A 22147-nucleotide genomic window follows, 5' to 3' on the forward strand; every position below is an offset into this window, starting at 1 on the left:
AAAATATCTTGAATGCTAGTACAGTTCAGAAAATGAACACTATGGTGTTATGTTTTTTGTTTTGTTGGTTTGGGGATTTTTTTTTTAGTGTGCTGATGTACATCTCAAAATATTCTCTATACTCTAATAATTTTATGGGAAAACATGTTGGGGGAACTTGTAATATTTTCAAGTCAATATACTTTCATTAAACACACAAAGTCATTGTCATACTTCAAGGCTTGGGGTTTTTTTCCCTTTTCAATATTATCTAGAAATAATTTTAACAAGATTTTTTCCTTTGAACAGTTGGAAGCAAAATATGAATTATATATCAAGACCAATCACTCAAGGTACTTTCCTAAAGAGTGTCCTTGGAATCCAATTGCTATTTGCACACACATTAATAAAGTGCAAAGCTTTTAAATCTAATTGCTTCAAGTTGAATGGATGGGTCAGTGCCAAACAAATTGATCTCATTCACAGAGCATGGTCTATAGCAAACTATAATTCCATTACTGTAGGGTTCGGCGTTCGGAAGATCTCGCGATGTCACGGAAAGTTAGAGGGTTAGTCCCAGCCTTATGATGTGTCTGTAATCCCGCCTATCCTTGTTAGTATAAAAGGAATTGACTGCGCAATAAAAGAGAAGTTGGCGCTCACACTGTGTGTGTTATCTGTCTCTTTCCCTGATCTGGGGGGTGATCAGTGATCTAATCGTGGCACCTTGATATGCGGCGAACGCTACACATTACAATGAAAGGGCTCAATTCAATAAATAAAATACGGATTTTTAAAGTTACCTGAGCAGTGATTTAAATACTCTGTAGGACTGCATGTGCAAGCTGCATTATTTATCTGAAACTAAAGCCAACACACACTATTCAAAGAGAGTTTTAATATCTGACACAGTGTGTATGGGTTAAAGGCTGCATGTCTGACAAAAAGATCACTGGAGTGACAGGACTATCAGTTCTGTCAAATGAAACAACTAGGGGTCAATAGTGGCAAATACATACCTGACAGTATCAAATGAAAGGATGACCTTTTGGGCAAGTTCTTGGTTTGACATTTAGAAGTTCAGTCCCCATTTCAGGTGATCCCAGTAAATTGCCTACTTTCTCTGTACCCCCATGCCCCAGCTGGAAAAAAGGGGACTAACAATCCTTTACCTCCACATTTTATGTGCTGTAGGGATAATCATTAGGTACCTGCCTCAACAGAAAGAGATCAACCTTGAAAAGTGATCCCTGAAAAAAATTATAAAAATGTATCTTAACAAAACCCTGAACAAGCAGTGAACAAAACCAATGGCAAACCCAGCAAATCTATGTACAGAAACCTGATTATATTTCCTTCTATGAAAATTTCAGCATGAAGACTTTTCCAGTAAAAAGACATTACTGAAAACTAAAACTCTATCAGAAATTGTCCTTATGACACAGTTTATGTCCTGCCCGACAGAGGATGCTGTCAGAGCTGCTTTTATTCCCTTAGCACTCACACTGCAAAGGAAATGATCCAAAAACCTGGAAAACTGTCTCCCTTCTCAATAAGACTAATATGAAGGAATTCTGCACATTGCTGTTTGCTTCATTAAAACAACCAACCAACCAACCACAAAAGCAGGGAGTAAAATCTCTACTGCCTACTGATATACAGCTTTCCAAGGGCTGGAGGACAGCACACCACGCAAAGTGCGTATCTGATAAGAACTGCAAAGGCAAACAGGGTAATTTGTCACTCTGGAGACCACACACTGCCCATCCAAAAAGATGATGTAAGCCCCAGCCCGCAACAAAGTGCTACCACTGCCAGCCTGTCTCTCTTCACTCCATATGTGCAATGCCTTCCAGTCCCTGGTACCTTTGAAGAGATCTTCCATACAGTATCATTAAAAGAATTAGAAGATCTCCTTAATATACCTTTAAAGTAGTTTCTTCTTACCCCATTTCTCTTCCCTGAGGCCAGAAAGTATTTTAGACCCCTCCTTTGTCAGACCCTTCATGGCTCTATACCTATCACCCCATTCTCCCTCTCTCTTCTCCCTGCAGCCCCTGTAACCCATGGTTTACATGCACTGCCTTGAACCTTCTCTTCTGGTCTTGGTCTAAGTTCTCTTCATTCGGGTTTCTACCTTCTGCATTTAACTGAAGCTGTTCCTACTGGCATTCACTTTTCTTAGCCAAACTCTAAAATTGTTACTCTCTTCTCTTTGACTTGTCAGGTGGTTTTAATACAGTTGATCATGTTTCTGCTTGATAAACCTCCTCTTCCCAGCACTTCTCTCCTGGGTTTCTTCCTATGCCACTCCTTCAGCACAGCCTCTCCAGGGGATACTTTCTGTGATATTGTCGTGGTTTAACCCCAGCCAGCAACTAAGCACCATGCAGCCGTTCACTCACTCCCCCCCATCCAGTGGGATGGGGGAGAAAATTGGGAAAAGAAGTAAAACTCCTGGGTTGAGATAAGAATGGTTTAATAGAACAGAAAAGAAGAAACTAATAATGATAATGATAACACTAATAAAATGACAACAGTAGTAATAAAAGGATTGAAATGTACAAATGATGCGCAGGGCAATTGCTCACCACCCGCCGACCGACACCCAGTTAGTCCCTGAGCAGCGATTCCCCGCCCCCCCTTCCCAGTTCCTAAACTAGATGGGACGTCCCACGGTATGGAATACACTGTTGGTCAGTTTGGGTCAGGTGCCCTGGCTGGGCATGAGAAGCTGAAAAATCCTTGACTTTAGTCTAAACACTACTGAGCAACAACTGAAAACATCAGTGTTATCAACATTCTTCACATACTGAACTCAAAACACAGCACTGTACCAGCTACTGGGAAGACAGTCAACTGTATCCCAGCTGAAACCAGGACAGATATTCTTCAAGTTCCCAAGGAGGGTCCTACACCCATTCACTCTGCAATTTCCTCTCTTTACACTAACTTCATCCAGCAAGCAAACTTGCGAAAAATCCACTGCCCATTCACATGCTGATGAGTCTTGATCTACTTCTCCGTGACGCATTTTTCATATCCTTTTCAGTCTAAATTGTTAGCCTGCTTTCTGGATACCCTTATAAGCTTCATGTGGATAATGAGATTTCTCAACCCTCTCCCTTCAGGGAAAGGAAATCCTTTTTCTCAGTCAAAATGGACAGCCAGAACATCAGACCTGCCAATTTGGACTACAATCCAAGTGTCATCTTTGACTCTTACTTATTGCAAAGCCAGGATAAGCCCAAAAGCTCTCAGCATTGTTAAATACAACCTCTCTAATAAACAGTTCTTTTTACCCCTCTGTAATGCTAAAACTCCTTTCCCAGCTCTGATGACATTATATATTGATTGCTACAGTTCATCTTTCTGACCTTAAGAACTGCAAGCTCCTCTCATATCTCACTGAAATTTCTGCCCCAAAGAGGATCTCTAACCCCTTGCTTTGATCATTTCACCCATCTCTTCACATTGTTTCAATAGTTCCCTTGTTATCTGGCACATCAAAGATATGCTAAGTATCGTCACTTCCAACACTATACACTTTTTATTCCAATCTTCCAGGTTACCTCTAATTCATAATCAAGATTTTGGCCTTGGTGTCAACTTTCTTCAGCTACACCTATTTATAAAAAAAATTTCCACAAATACCTTAATTTCCTTTTTTTTTTTTTTTTAAATGCTAATTTCTAAGATCCTGGTATGAAGATGCTATTTCTGTTACTGAACAACATCCATCATCAATCCCTTTTACTCCCCAGGTATCTCTATCTGTCACCTCTTGCAGTCTGTAAATTCTTTGGGGACACACATTCATACAACACCTAGTTAAACAATATCCCAATTCATAAGACACTCAAGTATAACAAGCATACTAGTTATAATAGCACCATAGTACTAACAGTAGCAGTAGGAAAAAATATCAGCATAGGACTATACTCTCTTTTCCAAACAACTCTAAAACCCTTGCTAATTTTTAAGGTATTTGCCACCCTCCAAGGTACAAAGGTAAATGAATGAAATGACAAATCATGCTTTATGGTGATGATATACTGCTCTATTTATTTGACACAGAACACTCTTTGCCTGAGGAAAAGACAATCTTATTGCACAGTTACAACACTGTCTCAAGTTATAAGCTTAATTTAATCAGATCTAACTGCTTGTCCTTGATGAACAAGGTTCCCAAATATTTCTTCCCTTACATTTCCAGAGAGCTCCCCTGAGCCTCTATTTTGGATTTTTTTAGGAGCTCTACACTTTGGACTGTAAAGAAATGGGCTTAACATTCAGTGTTGTCTCCTACTGTCCCAGTTTTGGCTGGGATAGAGTTAATTTTCTTCCTAGCAGCTGGTACAGTGTGTTTTGGATTTAGTGTGAGAATAATGTTAATAACACACTGATGTTTTAGCTGTTGCTAAGTAGCGCTTATCCTAAGTGAAGGATTGTTCAGTTTCCCATACTGTGCCAGCGAGGAGGTGTACAAGAAGCTGGGAGGGAGTGTGGCCAGGACAGCTGACCCGAACTAGCCAAAGGGATATTCCGTACCATAGAACACCATGCTCAGTATATAAACTGGGGGGAGCTGGCTGGGAGGGGTGGATCGCTGCTCAGGCATCAGTCAGCGGGTGGTGAGCAATTGCATTGTGCATCACTTGTCTTTTCCTGGGTTTTATTTCTCTCCCTCTTTGTTATCTACCTTGTCATTAAAATTACTATTATTATTATCATTATATTTTATTTCAATTATTAAACTGTTCTTATCTCAACCTACAAGTATTACTTTTTTCCCGATTCTCCTCCCCATCCCACCGAGGGTGGGGTAGGGAGGGAGGTGTGAGCAAGTGGCCGTGCGGTGCTTAGTTGTCGGCTTGGGTTAAACCACAACACCTACACACTGGGCAGTGCTGCATCAACAACATTAACCCTTGCACCTAGGCTGTGCGCTGCCTGGCCAACATAGAAATAACTTGAAGAGAAACAGAGCATCAGTCCTAGGACACCTTGCTTGGGATTAATCTTCTCAAACCATGGTAAATGTTCCCCAAGCTTTTATCTCACACACAGACAGCACTATACTGTATGCTTCAAGCAATTAGTGAAGGCTTAAATCATTTTCCAAATTAGTTTGAAACTAAAAATAATCTTGGGTAAATATAATTTTATTTCACCTCCTAAAAGTGATTAAAAACCTCCTGTGAAAAGATGCAAAGCAGGTGCAAATTATTATCAGCAATTATTACTCATCCCTTCTAAGGATAAATGGCCGCCTTCTATAACCTCCGAAACAACTCATGAAATGAGTCAGTGATTTTCTTAATCCAGAACACCAGGTCTAGAAATGCATTTTAGGGGAGAGATGATTGACTGACTGTGCAGAGCCCTGCACTCCAACTCAATCCTTGTGCTTAGAGAAGCTTGCAGATGTGTCCACAGAAAAAGTCAACGTGTAACTATGGTGCGTACACACTGGTGTTGAAGGTTCAAAAATTGAATATAAAATAATTGCAGTATGTATTTTGTAATCTTCAAAGTCAAGCTGCCCTAGCATAGTAACCTGAACAATACACTGAATTTATATGAAAAAGTAAAACTGGAAGATGGCAAATAGCTTTTGTATGGCCATTACTTTTTTCTGATTTTTATAAGGCAAACACATTTTCTCATGTACCTGTACTGCTTCTGCTACTGTCTTACAATGGGCAAACACTGGTATAGTGATGAAATGCAAATGCAGGAGCATATTTTAAAATTAATCATCCATAATTAATTAGCAATCTCTGCTTTCTGGTAAATTATACCTAAATTGCAGAAAATTATCCTTGCTGGGAATGATAAAGTCATCTGCAGATTTGCAGTATTTCAGAGAAACATTTTGCATATATTTATGTATTATAACGACCACAGATATGTCAGAGTATTTAATCTAACTTTCCACTACATTAAAAATACATATATATGTAATATATATATTTTTTTATCTTTAAATTGCACAGTATTCCAGGAGCCAGTCAAGCAATCTGAAGTAAAATAATTTGGAAAAAACAGCCATGAAGGAGTAGGTGGAGGTGGGGTTAGTTTTTGGTAGCCTTGGGTTTTCAGTGCTCGCTAGAGAGTTGTTCTGTCACAGCTCTTGCAAAAGCCGACACTGGGTGCTATTAAAGACAGTACTAAAGAGGGTGAACTGCATGTGGCCCAATACAACACTTCTGTGTTTCCAAGTCATTAATAGTTCCTCTTCCTTAAAAAAAACGCCCATAAGTACAACCCCTCCTGACAGCTAGAATCCCCCCCAATCTTGAGGTTAAATCTGTGCAGAGAGCTACTTCTGGAACTGACTGAGTTAACCTGGGGTTACCCTGGAAGGAGAAACCGATGAACCCCAACACGGTGCTACGGTAACACCAGCTCCTGCTTCCAGGACATGAACATCAGCCTCTGCATCCCGTTGCCTTCCGCTGGACAGACATGTCAGCTTTTCCAGGGCCCTCCCATGTGAACAGGCTTACTTTGCACCGTGCTGTGCAGCTTCCATATTTAACAGTGAGATTGAAGAAAGATAAAAATATAATAGATGAGAAAATTAACAAAGAGGATGAAAAAAAGAAAATTAATGAATGAAAAATAACAACCAAAAAAAAAAAAAGAAAATTAATGAAGCTCACGAGACAAAAGTTAATTTAAAATATTTCAACAATTTTGTCAGCCAGATATTTGGCACAGTTTCCTTTAGACCTGACATTCTTACTTGTGGACAGCAGCAAAATTTTCAGGAATTGAGTCATGTTTTAGCAACTAAACACCTGCAATGAAACACGGATCCAAAAGTACACTGAGGAGCAAGCAATTGGAGCAAGAGGAACGCCCAGTTCTTATACTTACAGATTTAATGACATTTTAAAATAAATGATCCCCTATAAATGCATGCTCAGTCATCAGATTCAAAATATGAGCTGAAAAACCTAGTTCCTTCTGACCAGAAATATTACTGACACTAAGGGACTTAGTAAGACTGCTAGTAAAGCAGTTTCTAGACTCATAAGGACTTTGTGTAACTCATGCTAATGTATTCAATTTTCATAATTTTTTTCTCAACCGACCCACAAAGTCCCACAAAACTGCTATCAGTTATTGTTGGAGATGTAAAAAATTAGATTCGAGCCTCATGTTTCTCATGATTTCAACATTCAGGTTCAAAATCTGATGCAACAGTATGAGTGGAGTCAAAAAAAAAAAGATTTCTAAAATTATTGTCTCTTAAACGTACCTGCAGTAGTAAAAGCAATGTCATTTACATGAAGCTATGTAAGCAATTCTTGAAGTCATTTATTCACCAAACTATGATTTCCCCACACACACCCTTCACAGTGCCTACAAATCTATAACGACATATGTAAATGATTGTTCCAAACATATTCTCACAGCGACCCCATAGCTTGGACTAATCATAGTGAAACAAAATATGGGGGGAGGGTTTGCGTCTTGGGGTTTTTTTGGCCCAGTGGAAAGAAACCTGCTTCTAAGCCAATTTATCCCAAAATGGGAGGCTTTGTTTTCACTTAGGTTTTAGCAGTTTAATGAGGTTTGCATGGGTTTTAATTACAATTTTTATTCTCTTTAAGCGCAATGAGTCTTACTGTATTGCAAGTGGCAACAACAGCAGACAAGATTTTAGCTCAGAGGAAGAAATAGAAAACCAGAAGAGGATTTAGAAAAAATAAGGTGGGTGTAATTTAACTTGAACTATTGAAAGAAGAATGTATTATTTCTATAGTTCTGTTACCAGCACTCACAAATCACTACCAGCTCTTTAAACACAGAAATTGCCTTCTAAAAACAGAAGACGCTTAATATTTTTTTCCCAAAATTATTCACCAATATTTCAAGATGTTTATATACTGTATATAAAACAGAGACACAGACTAATATGCTGAACATTTGCAACATAAATAAAAAAGATGTATGCCAAAATGAAATGCCAAGTAGCAGAAAATTAGTATTAAGTTTTTTTTTCCTGTTAAATTCTGAAAAGTAAAGGTCTCTGCTTCCTGTGAAAAACTATTTCATACAATTGCTTGTGGGTGCAGACTGTTCAAGATGGTATAAATAATTCCTGCAGCTCCAGTCAAGTAATAGCATGTCACCAACTGTAGAAGGAAAAAGAGAAGTCTGGAGCATTGTTCACAAACAAGCGCCAACTGGGAGTGCTCTGGGAGTCAGGTACTCAGCATCCTCAACGACCAGGAATGAAGGCAGGCCAGAAATCAGCGTGAAATGATCCCAAAAGCCTAAACCAAGAGCAGAGTATCTATTTTTGTTTTTAAAGGACCAGTCAGAACATTTGACATGAACTACGGTAAAGGAGAAACAGAGAACAGTCTTTGCTTTCCAGTGGGGACACAGAGGTGACTAGATAAACAGGGCAGAGACAAATTAGAACTGGTTAACAAACTTAGTATTATTCTGGAAGTTTATAGCTTCAGCTCAGATTGGCATTGCAGTGATTCAGATAACCCTGCTGCAATGATACAGTGTTTTATCATTAATTTTTAATGCAATTAATCTGCTCTCTTATTCTTTTTTTTTAACTTGTTTACTATACTAGGCATGCAGAGTTCTGCTTTCAGCTGGTATGCTGCAGTGATATGCATATATACTAGCAACCTATTGCAGTTAGCTTACTAGCTTACAGGCAAGATAGACTCACAAGTAATGATACCATTTTCAAAGATGCACCTAAACAGAAACATTTTTCACTTCAGTGAAGCTGCCAAAAAACAAGTAATGCTGAGTTAAAGGGTTTGTAAAGCGAAGAATTCCTTCTCTTCTCAAATCAATAACCACATGCAACTGCGTTACAGCCTCCATTTTACTGGTTTTCAAAAGTAAAGGTAATAATACTGGAAAGTAGGATGATTGATGCCTATAAAGCAACAGATATCACCTACGGTTTTAAAGAAAAATCTCATTAAAATACATATCCCAAACAAACCGTATGTGTTCTTTGAAGAAGAAAATAACAAACCCTCCACAGCTAATAGTTACTGCATGTCTGCAATAGGAAACTGAGAAGCACTAAACTACGAGATCTCTTTCCTCCTCTTCAAATATGTTGTATACAAAATGTACAAAGACTGAATTTATTCACACAACAAATGTTTCCTGACATGTCTTCAGAAGGACCCCTGGGTCATCTAGAACATCCTTCAAACTAGTTCAGGAAAGACTGCTAGACTAAGTTACCAAAGTGTTTTAGCTAGCAACTCTTGAGCACCCTGAAGAACGATGCCTCACTGACCTCTCTCACCAAGCGCTCACATTGTCTAACTGACCTCCGGGTTAGAAAGCATTCCCTGTTCAGCTTTGGGTTATTGCTTCCTGTTAGATCACCCATAATCACCCTAAATAATTCCTCCTCCTGCTCCTCCTCATGTTTCTTCTCAAGTATTTCAGTTCTATTCCCTTAGGCAGGCTGTACATAGCGCGTTCCTGAGACCTGTCTTCATAGGTCATGCTCTCCTATCCTTTTATCATTTTTGTCACCTCTCTTTGAACCGTTTTCCACGTGTCACTGTGTAGTGTAGAGCCCTTGATGACAAAAGCAACTCATACAAATATACCTCTACTTGAAACCAAAAAAATGTATCCATTGGTAAGTGGAAGAGGCAGGTGAAATCTGGCTGTCGCAAAGAGGGAGCCTTTTGAGTCTCAGATCCTGTGTCTACGCCAAGGAGACTAACAGAATAGCTGAAAGTAATAAATCTCCTTCCCATTTCTAAATTACTAGTTTTTCTTCTTTTCTTCCTATATACTGCCTTGCAAGGAGATCACATAGTCTTCAAAACATCAAATCATTTTTGCTGTTACACGCATACCTGTTACAATTGAGACTGCTTTTGCATATAAACTGAACTATGGCACCTGGCCAAATATATCAGGGATTTTTGCAGGTGGAGAAGGGAATATTTTTCTCAAAATGACTAAGGAGGGACACACTTTCTTTAGATTAGGTTTGCTTTAATCCCAAAGTGACCTTTTAATGCAAAACCTAGGATAGGTAACATTTTATAAGTGCATTTACCTTCTGTTTTCTGAATAAAGGCTGATTCCATGTTTATACCTATACCATTGAAAAGATTTTTTTTACCCTCTCTTCCTCTCTCTATTCTTACAGTCAGAGCAGTTTTAGAGCACAATATTAAACCTTGAAAACTTATGAAATGTCAGTAAATTCTGCTGCAGTAAGCCTGACACGACAGAAACATGCATTGAGGATGCTAAGCCAGTAAAGTGAAAATGATGCCTAAACAAAAATTAATGAAATAATCCTAAAATTGAGGTCTTCTAGGATTTAGAAAGTTTTTCACATATGAGATGTCACAGTCTCCTAACTCTGTGCATCCAAAGTCAGACGAGATCTCTCTGGCCCACCCAAGAGATGATAAGTGAGGCTGAAATCTGGATCCATATTTTTAGCAGGAAAAATGTATCACTTGCAATATCAAAACAGGCAAAATAAATCTTGTGCCAGCTTCCAATGGCTGATGTCTATGACTTGTGCTAAGAAAAATTTGTTAAAACCATTTGTCCAAGAAAGCCTCTTATTTTTGTTCTGCACTCCCCGGGAGGGTTTGCGTGCAACACCTGTTTTTTTATGAAGATATGTTATTAGCCAATAGACATTAATAAGATCTAGTTGAAGTTTTTCAGTCATTTTCCCCCTGCTACAAAATATCAACTCAGCAAAACTGAAAATCTTAACAAGGAACCTCTTTTTGATGTGGAATTTTCCATTTCCAGAAATTTATGGGAAAAAAGCTTTAAATCCAATTTCTTCTCTTTGTTCTTAAGTTCTTATTTGTAACTTGAGCTAAAATAGAAAAGATGAAAATAAGTATACCCAGCATTTAAAAATAAAGTCTTTGAATTTTCTTCTCAGGTTACTACTTACATTTTTTGAGAGACCTAGAATTTTTTGCCAAAACAGAAAAGGGAAATTGTTTCAAAACCTCAAACAACTTCCAAGATGCAGAGCCACACTGGTAACAATACTGGTCAGTATATAGGTATATAGTACCTACAGCATGAAATATTTACTAACTGGAAATATGTAAACCCATTGAAGGCACTTACTGCTGCACGTTGTGAATGATGTATTTCTGTAAATTATGTAAGAATATGTATTTCATTTAAGCTGAAAGTTGTTATTCTAGACTCTCCAAAATTGTGTTGTAGATAATTAGTTGCACTTATTGACAGAGATATTGAGGAATCACCGTTATTGTAACTCTCTACAAATGGTAAGCCCAGCCTCCGCTAGCAAAGGATTCTTTCCTACGCCGTGCACCTCGCATCTCAAGCCTTTTGAGAGTTCCTTTCTAAGATTTAAATTTTCTTTTATAAAGCTTTTTTGAATCAATCAAGATTCAATATAGGAAGATTGCCAAATAAATTACTTTTCATTTCTGCCCACAGTTAAACTCCTTCAGGGATCTGGAAATATATCAAGATCATTAGCTTTAATGCCTATAATACCCACTGCTTTAAGGTGAAGTAAGTAGTAAAACAGTTAAATACACTAGCCCCTACACTCGAGAGACCTGCAGGGTCCTGACAGTGAATGCATGTAACTCTTACGAACATTTCTGGAGCCTTGTGCACTGAAAGGGGACAGACTTTCTACCCAGCGTGGGTCTGAGTAAAACACACATGTTGGTTTCTTTTTAATACCTGGTTTGGACACTTTGTTAGGAATCACTGGAAAACTAACCAATGTGTATTTTTGCTGGAGGCCTACTATGAAGCAAATAAAACCACTGACCCAGTTGCGTATAGCTTACTACACTCTGAAGGCAAGTACTCCCTCATTCCTCTACTGAAAATCCCTGTATATGCGCAAACACGAGTAGGATTTGTCCCTGTGCTTAGTCTTTCCCAAGCTACCCATATGCCTCATTTATTTATGATAAAATTTACCCTATTAATTTAAAAATCCCCAATGAAGATAAATGTGGAGAATTTACTTTTGCTGGGATGATAAAAAAATTAGTGAGCTAATTTAAGTTAGTTTTTTGTTTTGTTTTTTTTTTTTTAATTTAGCAGGCTTTGATGCAGCAAAACTGATAACTGGAAACAGGTCTCATCCACGTTTTAATTTCTTGGCTCAGTCTTATCCCTGGTTAGTTAAAAAAAAATTTAAAAAACTACTTTGTTGCCAGATTCGTAGCTAACGAACACACATAAAGTTATACTGAGCATCCAACTCTCATCCTCAACTCTGACGTATAAAGCACTGTAAAATAATTCATTATTTAATATTAAAAAAGCTGGATAAAACTAATTAATGCCAAAAATTAGCCTACAGCACAACATTAATTACAAGTTTGCTCAACAGCTCCCTCCATGTCCTAATTAGCCTCGCTGATTTCAAGAAACCATTAAGAAAAAAAGACAAACATATAATTCCTACATCATACTTGATAAAAAACTCTGCGATTCAGCTTTCAAACATCAACAACGTGCCCTTTTAGCATGACTTTGGAGATTTCCGCAGTAAAGACAACTCTCTCAGACACATTATATTTCATTTCTAATAGACTATACTAGATTTTCTGGTCACTTGTTGACAGTGGTTGAAATCCAGGTCAAAAGCATTGGTATGGAAGACAACCAGAAAAAAAAAATTGCCCCATAGAGCTGTATGTTATATTGAATGTGCCCATCTGGCCCATGCTATCCCATTTGCATTAACCACAAAGTATGCATTACATGGAGTACCTGATACTTCAGTTCTCTGGCACTAGAGTCTGACGATCTTATTTGACATTTACCAAGCAGCATTGTCAAAATCTACCCCTTCAGAAAGCGTGGCAAGGTATCACATAAATCACCATATATGTTCCTGAAATGTTGATGATAAAAACAACCGTGCACTGACCTCATTAATAAAAGTCTGGGCTCCCCGTGGGCTTAGAAGTAAGATAGCCCTTCGCAGTGTGTCCCGATAGCGGTTCAGCTCTTCTGTTTTCATGGTAGTGAAAAGGTTGGCAAAGACTCTGCTGATGTTCCTGTCCACTTTTTGCAATGATACATCAAGTCCCAGTCTTGAGGCCTGATCGAGAAATCCCTGCAGTCCGCGTATATCTGTAACACAGGAGGGGGGAAAAAAAAAAAAAGAAAAAAAAAACCACTGCGTCAACCTTCGCCAGTTAGGCAACCATCACTAATTAGGTGGAAAAAGACTTTTCTATTGTCTCTCCTGCAGTGCTGTCAGAAGAAGAGTATTCCACATGGCCATCTTCCAGAGCTCCCTTTCAGAGACAAGGCCAACAGGGAAACTCCATTACTTTTCCCTGGAGGTCTCTGAACGACTCTTCGGAAGAGCCAGTTCATGTATCTGGGTGGCTGTGCATACCTCCCCAGAAGCTCAAGGCCACAGGGCTTAGCACTGCACAAACAAAAAGACAGTCCCACCCCAACAAATACCACAGGTCAAAAGCAGAAATCCAGTAACAGATGAATAAGCAAGGGGATAAATCACTCACCCCTTGACTTCGCTCCTCCTACCACAACCTGTCTCACCTAAGATCATGCCTGCTTTTTCCAAGAAAAAACTACAATATCCAGAATACACACAAACGTCCTTTTGACCCCTTTTTTCTCCTCTTCCTCTCCTGTAAATAACTTACCTAACCAGAGGTTTGCCATTAACCTGTAACCCTATGAAAGAGCACACAAAGCCCCAAACTATTAGGATATATTATAGCGTAAAAAAATTGGCTTTCAGTATGGGAAATCATGCAAACAAGCCCCTTCAAAACCTGTTCCTTTGAGCTCTGTCCCTCGAATTCAGGCTGATTGAAAAAAAAATATATTCTCCTAACCACATTTGTTAGGACATTCACATGGAGAAACACACATTTCGTATTACATTCATGCTGAAATCTGCTTGTTCAAACTGTATTCTGTCTTCATGACTCTCAGCATTTTTCTATAATAAATGTCTGAGGTTTTATTTTGTAGTGAAATTTAGACCAAGAAAAAGGTCAAAGCTTATATTGAACCAGGTTGCTCTCAAAATTAACAGTGACCTGATCACAGATGTACCATGTGATTAGGAGCCCTTAGTTTTACGTGAAACACATATAACTTGTCTTGAATAAAAAGGTATTTAACCCTCTTTTCTCACGTTCATTTCTCACGCTTTTACCATCAAATTTCAGCTTACTAGACTATAACAGCTAGTGGGTTTGGGGTTTTTTTAAAATCCTGGAAGTAACAATCTTCTGATGAAATTCTAAGTATCAAACCACAGACACCTCTAAAGACAGAGGACTGAAAACCAGTCTGATTTAAGTCCGCAGCATTCCTTGCTGTCCCATCTGACTGGGCTCTTAGACCACCACTGAACTTGGTGTTGCATGGCCATAGAACACAGATGTGAACTTCACCCCCTAAAAAACACTGTATGAAACCTCACATAAGTAACATCTTGCGAGGATACACCGGTTAAAGAATTTAGCTCACGTGCAAGCGCAATATATTAAGGTCACCAAGGTAACTAGCAAACATTAGATCCAAAAGAAAAGCACTGAAAATCACCTTGAGTAGCTTTGTACTTCTATCCAAACATGGGAATGCTTGTTAATGTGATTAATTCAGCTTCAGAAAACAGCTGAATTGCAGAGAAACATCCAAAAGGAACAGAAATCACAGCAGGCTCTTTACTGCCTTTTTAACTCCAGTTTAGTTGATGTGATCATCACTCCAGCCAACCCCATCATCAGGAAAGGTGCACTCATGAGGGTTTTGCTGGTGACTTAGGCAAGTCTATACCAGTTTTATCACACGGTCAAATACCTGCTAGACTTGCTTACTGTCTAAAATCATGACTCACTGAGGAAAAGAAGGGGTTTATTGTTATGCAAGCATTTCTGGAAAATGCCAGAAGACTTCAGCACTTGTATAGCTGCTAAATATTGCAGGTGTGCTGAAATAATGACAGCGACAAACAACTATTGTTTACAGGTTAAAGTATTTTATTAAAGTTGTCAAGCTAAGTTTGGATTTTGCTAATTTAAATTCAGTAAACTAGCATTCATTACTATACCTATGCTCACTTTATGGATCTGTGATACATGAAACACAAAGATTTTTCTTCTACTGATGTTTAGTCTTTCAAAATTACTGCATTGCTTGACAAGCAGTAAGAAAATTCCCTTTTTTATAGTTCAGTAACGACTTGTCTTTTTGTGCAAGCATCTAAGTTATCACTGCACAAAGGAAAGCTGTTTACAAAAGATTAACTGTGCTGATATTGTGCCAGGTTTTTTTGCCTTATGTTTTCAGCTGACCTGCTGAATTACTGGTTAGAAATATTGTTGTAGATCAGTGCAAAATACTTGATGCCGATGGTAAGACTATTTGGACTTGGAAGACCATTTTGCATTCCCTTACAAATTTTTCCCCTGAGAAAAACAGGCTATTTCCCAGTTTGAAAAATAGAAAGGACTCAGACCTTTTTCCAGCTTGAGAACAAAGCAAAATTTGAAATGGAAGAGACTGTCCAAGCTCAAATGTACAAGCACAATCTGTCAGTTTTTCACAGATATAAGTGAATGTGAATTTATTCAGTGTTGGCAATTAGAAAGATCTGTATGACTGTATCTTCCTGAACACTGAGGTGCCTGGTCCTACATGACACTGGGGAGGAGGAGAAGGCTTGGTGGGAATTCAAAGGTGGAAGTGGGAACTGAAGAGCAGTCTTTTCAGAAGTGACTAACAATTTTAGGTGCCTGCACGTTGGGATCTTTTTTCACAAATAATTATTTGGAATCATTACCAAGAGGGCAATCTTTTCTTAAAATGTATCAGTACATAAATACACAAACACATGCACATATGCAGGAGCATCTGTTTATAAATCATAATGAATTAGGCTTAGTTTTATTTTATCTGACATATCACATAAGAAAGTGAGTTTGATGCCCTCACTTTTTTTCCTCCATTTAGTAGATCACAAATCCATGCAACATAAAAGAAAAATTGAGCTTTGTTCCATGGCAGCTGAAACAGAAATACTCACAGAAACAGTTATGAATCTCTTTTCACTTCCTATAATTTAGGACAGTTAATCCTCCATTTTCTTCAACACTAAAAGGAGTCTTATAAAATTCACATAGAATTTAACAAAAATAAAGGATTCTGCAAATGCTTTTGTCTGTTAAAAAACATGTGCTTTCTGTCTCTTGTAGTCTTAACAGTGACTTTTTATTAAAAAGTTCAGATTCTAACATTAAAGTGTTATCCTGAACTATTACTAATTAATTCCTTGTGCCCATTTGTTTCATACTTTCTAGGAAAAGCATAGCAATTCAAACTCAATCACAAACACTTCTGTCTAGAATGTCTGACAAATGAAAGACCACTTTGCTGTAACTACACAACCTACAGCTACCTCTGCCTTCAGTTTTCCAATGACTTACTTTTACTCAGGATATAGCCTATATTCAACCATAAAAATCACATAATACTATTTTAATTATCTAATTGCCCACCTGATTTGCACATGCTCAACATGCAGAATTTCAGAGACAATATTTGAAAATTTCTCTTTAGAGAACATCGGTTTCTTGAAGATGATGTAACACCTGCACTCCAGAAGGAAAATGACACTATACAAAACGCACTCAGGTGAGCATTTCTCAAAAAAAGTGATCTGTAAAACCATTTAAGAATTTGATATGTTTACAATACTCTAGTGTCAACTACAATCATGTGAAATTAGCAGGTTGGAATTGGAACTAACTCACTAGAGTTTCAGAAGAAAAGCAAACTTCTTATGAACTTTGCATCTCTTCTGTTACACCTGGCTGGAGAGAGAATCTCTGTGGCTGAGAATCTCCTTTCTAACTCTGACAGATGTACCATATGTTCAGGTATGACAACAGAAGAACGAGACAATTTCAGGGATAACTACTACAAGGCGGGAAGGAAAGCCTTGATGCACTGCTAACACATGAATTCTGTCGTTGCGACTACAAAACTAATGCTTGCTGTAAATAAAGAGCTTTATTGTACTATAAGGAATAATGAAATGTATCATTTCCTGCTGGAGGTTAGGCTGGTCACTGCGCTGGTTGACTGGAACACAAACATAAAAGAATAGTACTAAACGTGGCATTAGCTACCTATATGTAAAGCTTATTGTCATTTAAAAAGTAATTCATTTTTATTATATTATCTATAATCTTGTTTATATAAAAAAACGTTCACAAAGTCTACCATAGCATTCATCTTTCATAAATTTACAGGGTCTGATTCTTGGCCTTGACACAAGCAGCTTTAAGCTATTATTTTTTCTGTGAAACAGCTGTGTGGTCGGGCACAGCTGGCCTTTAAGGATGGTTCATTGTAGAAAGGAATTTCCAGAAGGTAGAGAGCATTATATTGTCTTTTCAACACCAGTTCCTAACCCCACTTGACAGAAATAGAGGCAGCACATGGCCGGGAAGCATTTTACTTTGGGTAGAAAACAGCTGGAAGCAAACTGAAGTACCAAGCTGGAGCTGAAGGCAACACTAAAGATACACCAAGAAATAATTTCACACCCTTTCATTCTTATCCATCGCCAAGTAAATTCTGGGAGGACTGAAGTATCGTCACCAAGCTGTATTTTCAAATGACCTACACCAACCCTTTCACTTGTACATTTGTCAGAGGGAAAAAGTAATAAGTCGGTGTGGTGGGTTGACCCTGGCTGGACTCCAGGTGCCCACCAAAGCCGTTCTATCACTCCCCCCCATCAGCTGGACAGGGGAGAGAAAATATAACAAAGGGCTTGTGGGTTGAGATAGGGACAGGAGAGATCACTCACCAATTACCATCACAGGCAAAACAGACTCAACTTGGGGAAAATTAACTCAATTTATTACCAATCAACCAGAGTAAGGTAATGAGAAATAAACCCAAATCTCAAAACACCTTCCCTCCACCCCTCCCTTCTTCCCGGGCACAACTTCACTCCCGGATTCTCTACTGACCCCCCTCAGCGGCACAGGGGGACAGGGAATGGCGTTTATGGTCAGTTCATCACATGTTATCTCTGCCGCTTCATCCTCTTCAGGGGCAGGACTCCTCACACTCTTCCCCTGCTCCAACATGGGTCCTTTCCACGGGCTGCAGTTCTTCACAAACTGCTCCAGCGTGGGTCCCTTCCACGGGGTGCAGTCCTTCAGGCACAGACTGCTCCAGCGTGGGTCCGTTCCATGGGCTGCAGTCCTTCAGGCACAGACTGCTCCAGCGTGGGTCCCCCACGGGGTCACAAGTCCTGCCAGAAAACCTGCTCCAGTGTGGGCTCCTCTCTCCACAGATCCGCAGGTCCTGCCAGGAGCCTGCTCCAGTGTGGGCTTCCCACGGGGTCACAGCCTCCTTCGGGAACCCACCTGCTCCGGCGTGGGGTCCTCCAGGGGCTGCAGGTGGATATCTGCTCCACCGTGGACCTCCCTGGACTGCAGGGGGACAGCCTGCCTCACCATGGTCTTCCCCACGGGCTGCAGGGGAATCTCTGCTCCGGCACCCGGAGCACCTCCTCCCCCTCCTTCTGCACTGACCTGGGGCTCTGCAGGGCTGTTTCTCTCACAACTTCTGACTCCTCCCTCCGGCTGCAGTTTCTGTGTGCCCCTATCGCTGATGGGCTCGGCCTTGGCCGCTGGTGGGTCTGTCTTAGAGCCGGCTGTCATTGGCTCTGTCAGACATAGGGGAAGCTTCCAGCAGCTTCTCACAGAAGCCACCTGTGCAACCCCCCCCAGCTACCAAAACTTTGCCACATAAACCCAATACAGTGGGAAAAAACAATGAGATCAGGAAGGAAACGCTGAGCTTGTGAGTTTTCTCATTTGATGGCTGTAGGCTCTACACTTCACAATTTTTTTTTCCAGTGTAAGTTTTATTTGAGCATTATTTTGGTGATATATTTAAAGTAGTGAGAAAAGTGTCAAGGAGACTTGGATAGTTTCATTATTTTAGTATTTATACACTTGTAAAAAATATATATTCACCTTTTCCAACATTTTAGGAACAATATCAAGGCATTTTTCCTTATACTTAAGCTCCAAGAGAAGGCAAAAATGATCATTTCTTATCTCTAATACAAAGATACTCTATTGTAGGTTTGTCTCTCTTGACTGCAAATTGGACAGAACACTTCCCACTTGTTATTTCATTTCTTAAGACAGAATAAAACACACTTTCTAGGATTCATTGATTTGGAAGATAACTTATAAGCACTCTGAAACAGGTTTCATAAACCACTTCAGTTTCATAGGTTTCATTAATTTTATTTTACAATGGCTGTTGGCCCCCATTTTTGCAACTGCAAATTGTTTACATAAGTAGTAAGGGATAATAAGACTGGTGTGAGAAACAAAGACGCACACCCTGATGATTAGACTCCTGCTGCACTGTAAGCTTTCTGAATGAATGATTTTGAATACCATCTTTTGGTCTTCGCTACAGATAACAACCTACTTGAAGGGTTCGAATACAATCTAGTATTTTAGAAAACTGAAAGTGGACATACTTCAGAAGTAGCTCTTAAGCTAATAAATAACAAAATTCTCTTCCTTCAAACAATAGAGGCAAGATTACTATTTGTGCTTCCAAAAGGGCATTATTTTGTTCAAATCATCTAGAAGAATTAGACTTTGAGCAAGCACTGAGATTTTCAACCTAAAACACTCACAATGTGATTTTTAACTGTTCAGATAGAGTGATTAGACAAGAAAGTATATAAAACAAAGTCTGTTAAAATAGATATGACTACAGTAATATTAGAATGTAAATGTTTATTGGATCCCAGTGCAAATGTGAAATTATATTAGTAAGGTATATTTCCTACTTTTATATTTTTTTTCTCTGTTCTTGCAGTCTCTCTCCAAGCACGTAACATCTCTCTCCACCTACCGCATTTCCTTATGTCTCTCTGCCTGCCATATTCCCCCAATTAGTGCTAAGATAATTGCTATCAGCCAGATCATTTTTCTACAAACATTAGAACTCACAATTTCCAAACAATGTCTGTGATTTAGTCACCTCATTCCTAACGAAGTTTCACTTCAAACACTTTCTACTAAAAAGAAATCTTTGCCTTCTCGCATGCTTTTAGACACTCCAGAGCTCACAGTAACACCTCTGCAATTATACCCCATTTTCGGGGTTTTTTTCAGAAATAGAGGAAGTCAGTAACTAGGCAATAGTTATTATAGCAAGTACATATAATAGCAAGTACAATAAATCCATGAATTAAATTGGCTTTTTTTTATTATTCAGCTGATATAAGAACAGCTGTACCAGATGAGACCAGACAAGAAGTTCTGCCAAGCTCCATAGCCTGTCTCTGACAGAGTATAAAACAGGAGCAATCATGGAGCGATACTTTCCTAACGTTCTCCCAACAACGCACAGTTTGCAGTGCAGGGAATTCCTCTGGCAGGTGTGGTTTCCATGTATTTCTATGCTCTACACGGGTGGATTTCTGCATTGTAACCCTCAATGGCTTTCTCCTCCATAGAACAGCAGTTTTCCTTTAAGCCCAGGTAAACTATGAGCATCCAGATCAGTTCACCTGCAGCATATTAACCAGGGAATTTTCAGGATCCCACCACACTCTTCCCTTTCCCATTTTTACACCTTTCTCTCCTGGATAGTTCTACTAACGTTGACCAAATACAAAGCAGCACGCCAGCACCTGCACTCCCTGACCAACTGGGCACTACATAATGCCAGTCAGACCTAGAAGCTGCATAGCCCCTTCTCAAAGAGATGAGAGAAAAGCAAGAAATCAGAGATTTCTGGAAAGAATAAAGCAGGCTATCAGAAATGTAATCTTTGAAAAATACAGAGAACATTGATTTGCCATTTAAATTTAGATCACAGGCTGACATTTGACCACCTCTCTGTAGAAACTGAAAATCTTACCACATGTGTTTTGATACAAGTATGAGGATTAATCAAATGCAAAGGTCTACGCAGAAACCCTTGTGTTATCAAAGGCTGAAGCCTGTATAATGGCTGCAGAAATTTTTTTATTGGACAGTTATACTGCCCGCGTTGATTTTGTTATCAGGCTTTTAAATACAAAAAGGTCTTTGAATAGAGACAAATCATAGGTATTGGTGATTTTTACTCCTGAACAGATGGGAAAGGGACAGAACGCACCATAAAGCTAGATGTGTTGCATGCACAAACAGATGTTTTCAGATTCAACTTATCATAGAAGGCAGACATCACTATTAAAAATATTAAAAAGTTACTCTGCATAACTGATGCTTCATACCTGAAACAGCTGATCCAGTCTGAAGGGAACTGGAGCTTCCCACGAGGCCCAGAAGCACAAAGGCCTTTTAAAGGCTGCAACAGCCCCTTCACATTTAGCATGAAAGGTCAGCTACAGGTCTCTCCTGCTGGATTTTAACACTTTGCATTCAAAAGCACAAGGGAAACCACCTCAGGAAATTCATTACTGTTGGCAAAAATGTGGACATATGCTACAATTGATGTAAAAAGGGAATTCATTGAAGAACTAGCATTTCCATTCAAATGATCCACTTAATTCTTCCAAGTACAATAATTGCCGCCTGTTTGTCCAATGGTAAACCACTCAAATGAGCTGTAACAGCTTCTCATCTCACTACTGCTGTTAATACATTAAAATACTTCTGAAGACACTATGCAGTGTTATTGCTGTATCTTTTTATGGGACAAAAATAGATGTATCGACAGAAACTATGCTTTTGCTAACATATATCCTAAGTTTAAACAAAATATTTCTTTCATCTAAATTAATTTTAATTATTGCATTAAATTACTGAGCTTAATACATGCTATGGCTGAGTACCAGCAATTCTAAACATCCATCCACCACTACATTAGGAAAATACATTTTTCTTCTTTTGGAGGGCTGAGACACACCTTTCTGAAGCCATATTATTTTACATGACCATCTGAATTAAGAGCATCCATTTAGGATGTTGGGACTGTAAGCCTGTCTGCTTTAACACAAATGCAGTCGTTACTGTTAAGAAGCTGCTACTGTATTATAAGTTTGGTTATCGTACTTTGGCACGTGAAGTACATCCTTCATAAATAAGACTGGTAACCCTAAACT

At 38.9% G+C, this 22147-nt stretch overlaps 1 protein-coding gene across 6 annotated transcripts in view; it reads right to left on the reverse strand.

The window, feature by feature from the left end:
• Positions 1-22147, reverse strand: part of GRID1 (glutamate ionotropic receptor delta type subunit 1) — a 561238-nt gene that overhangs the window by 234778 nt on the left and 304313 nt on the right. For all 6 annotated transcript variants that reach the window (XM_069796078.1, XM_069796077.1, XM_069796076.1 and 3 more), the window contains exon 4: positions 12920-13125. In XM_069796078.1, coding sequence (XP_069652179.1) covers positions 12920-13125 — 206 coding nt within the window. The remainder of the gene's footprint in view (positions 1-12919; positions 13126-22147) is intronic.

The sequence above is a fragment of the Haliaeetus albicilla genome, chromosome 11, assembly GCF_947461875.1.
Source record: "Haliaeetus albicilla chromosome 11, bHalAlb1.1, whole genome shotgun sequence".
NCBI classification, from domain to species: domain Eukaryota; kingdom Metazoa; phylum Chordata; class Aves; order Accipitriformes; family Accipitridae; genus Haliaeetus; species Haliaeetus albicilla.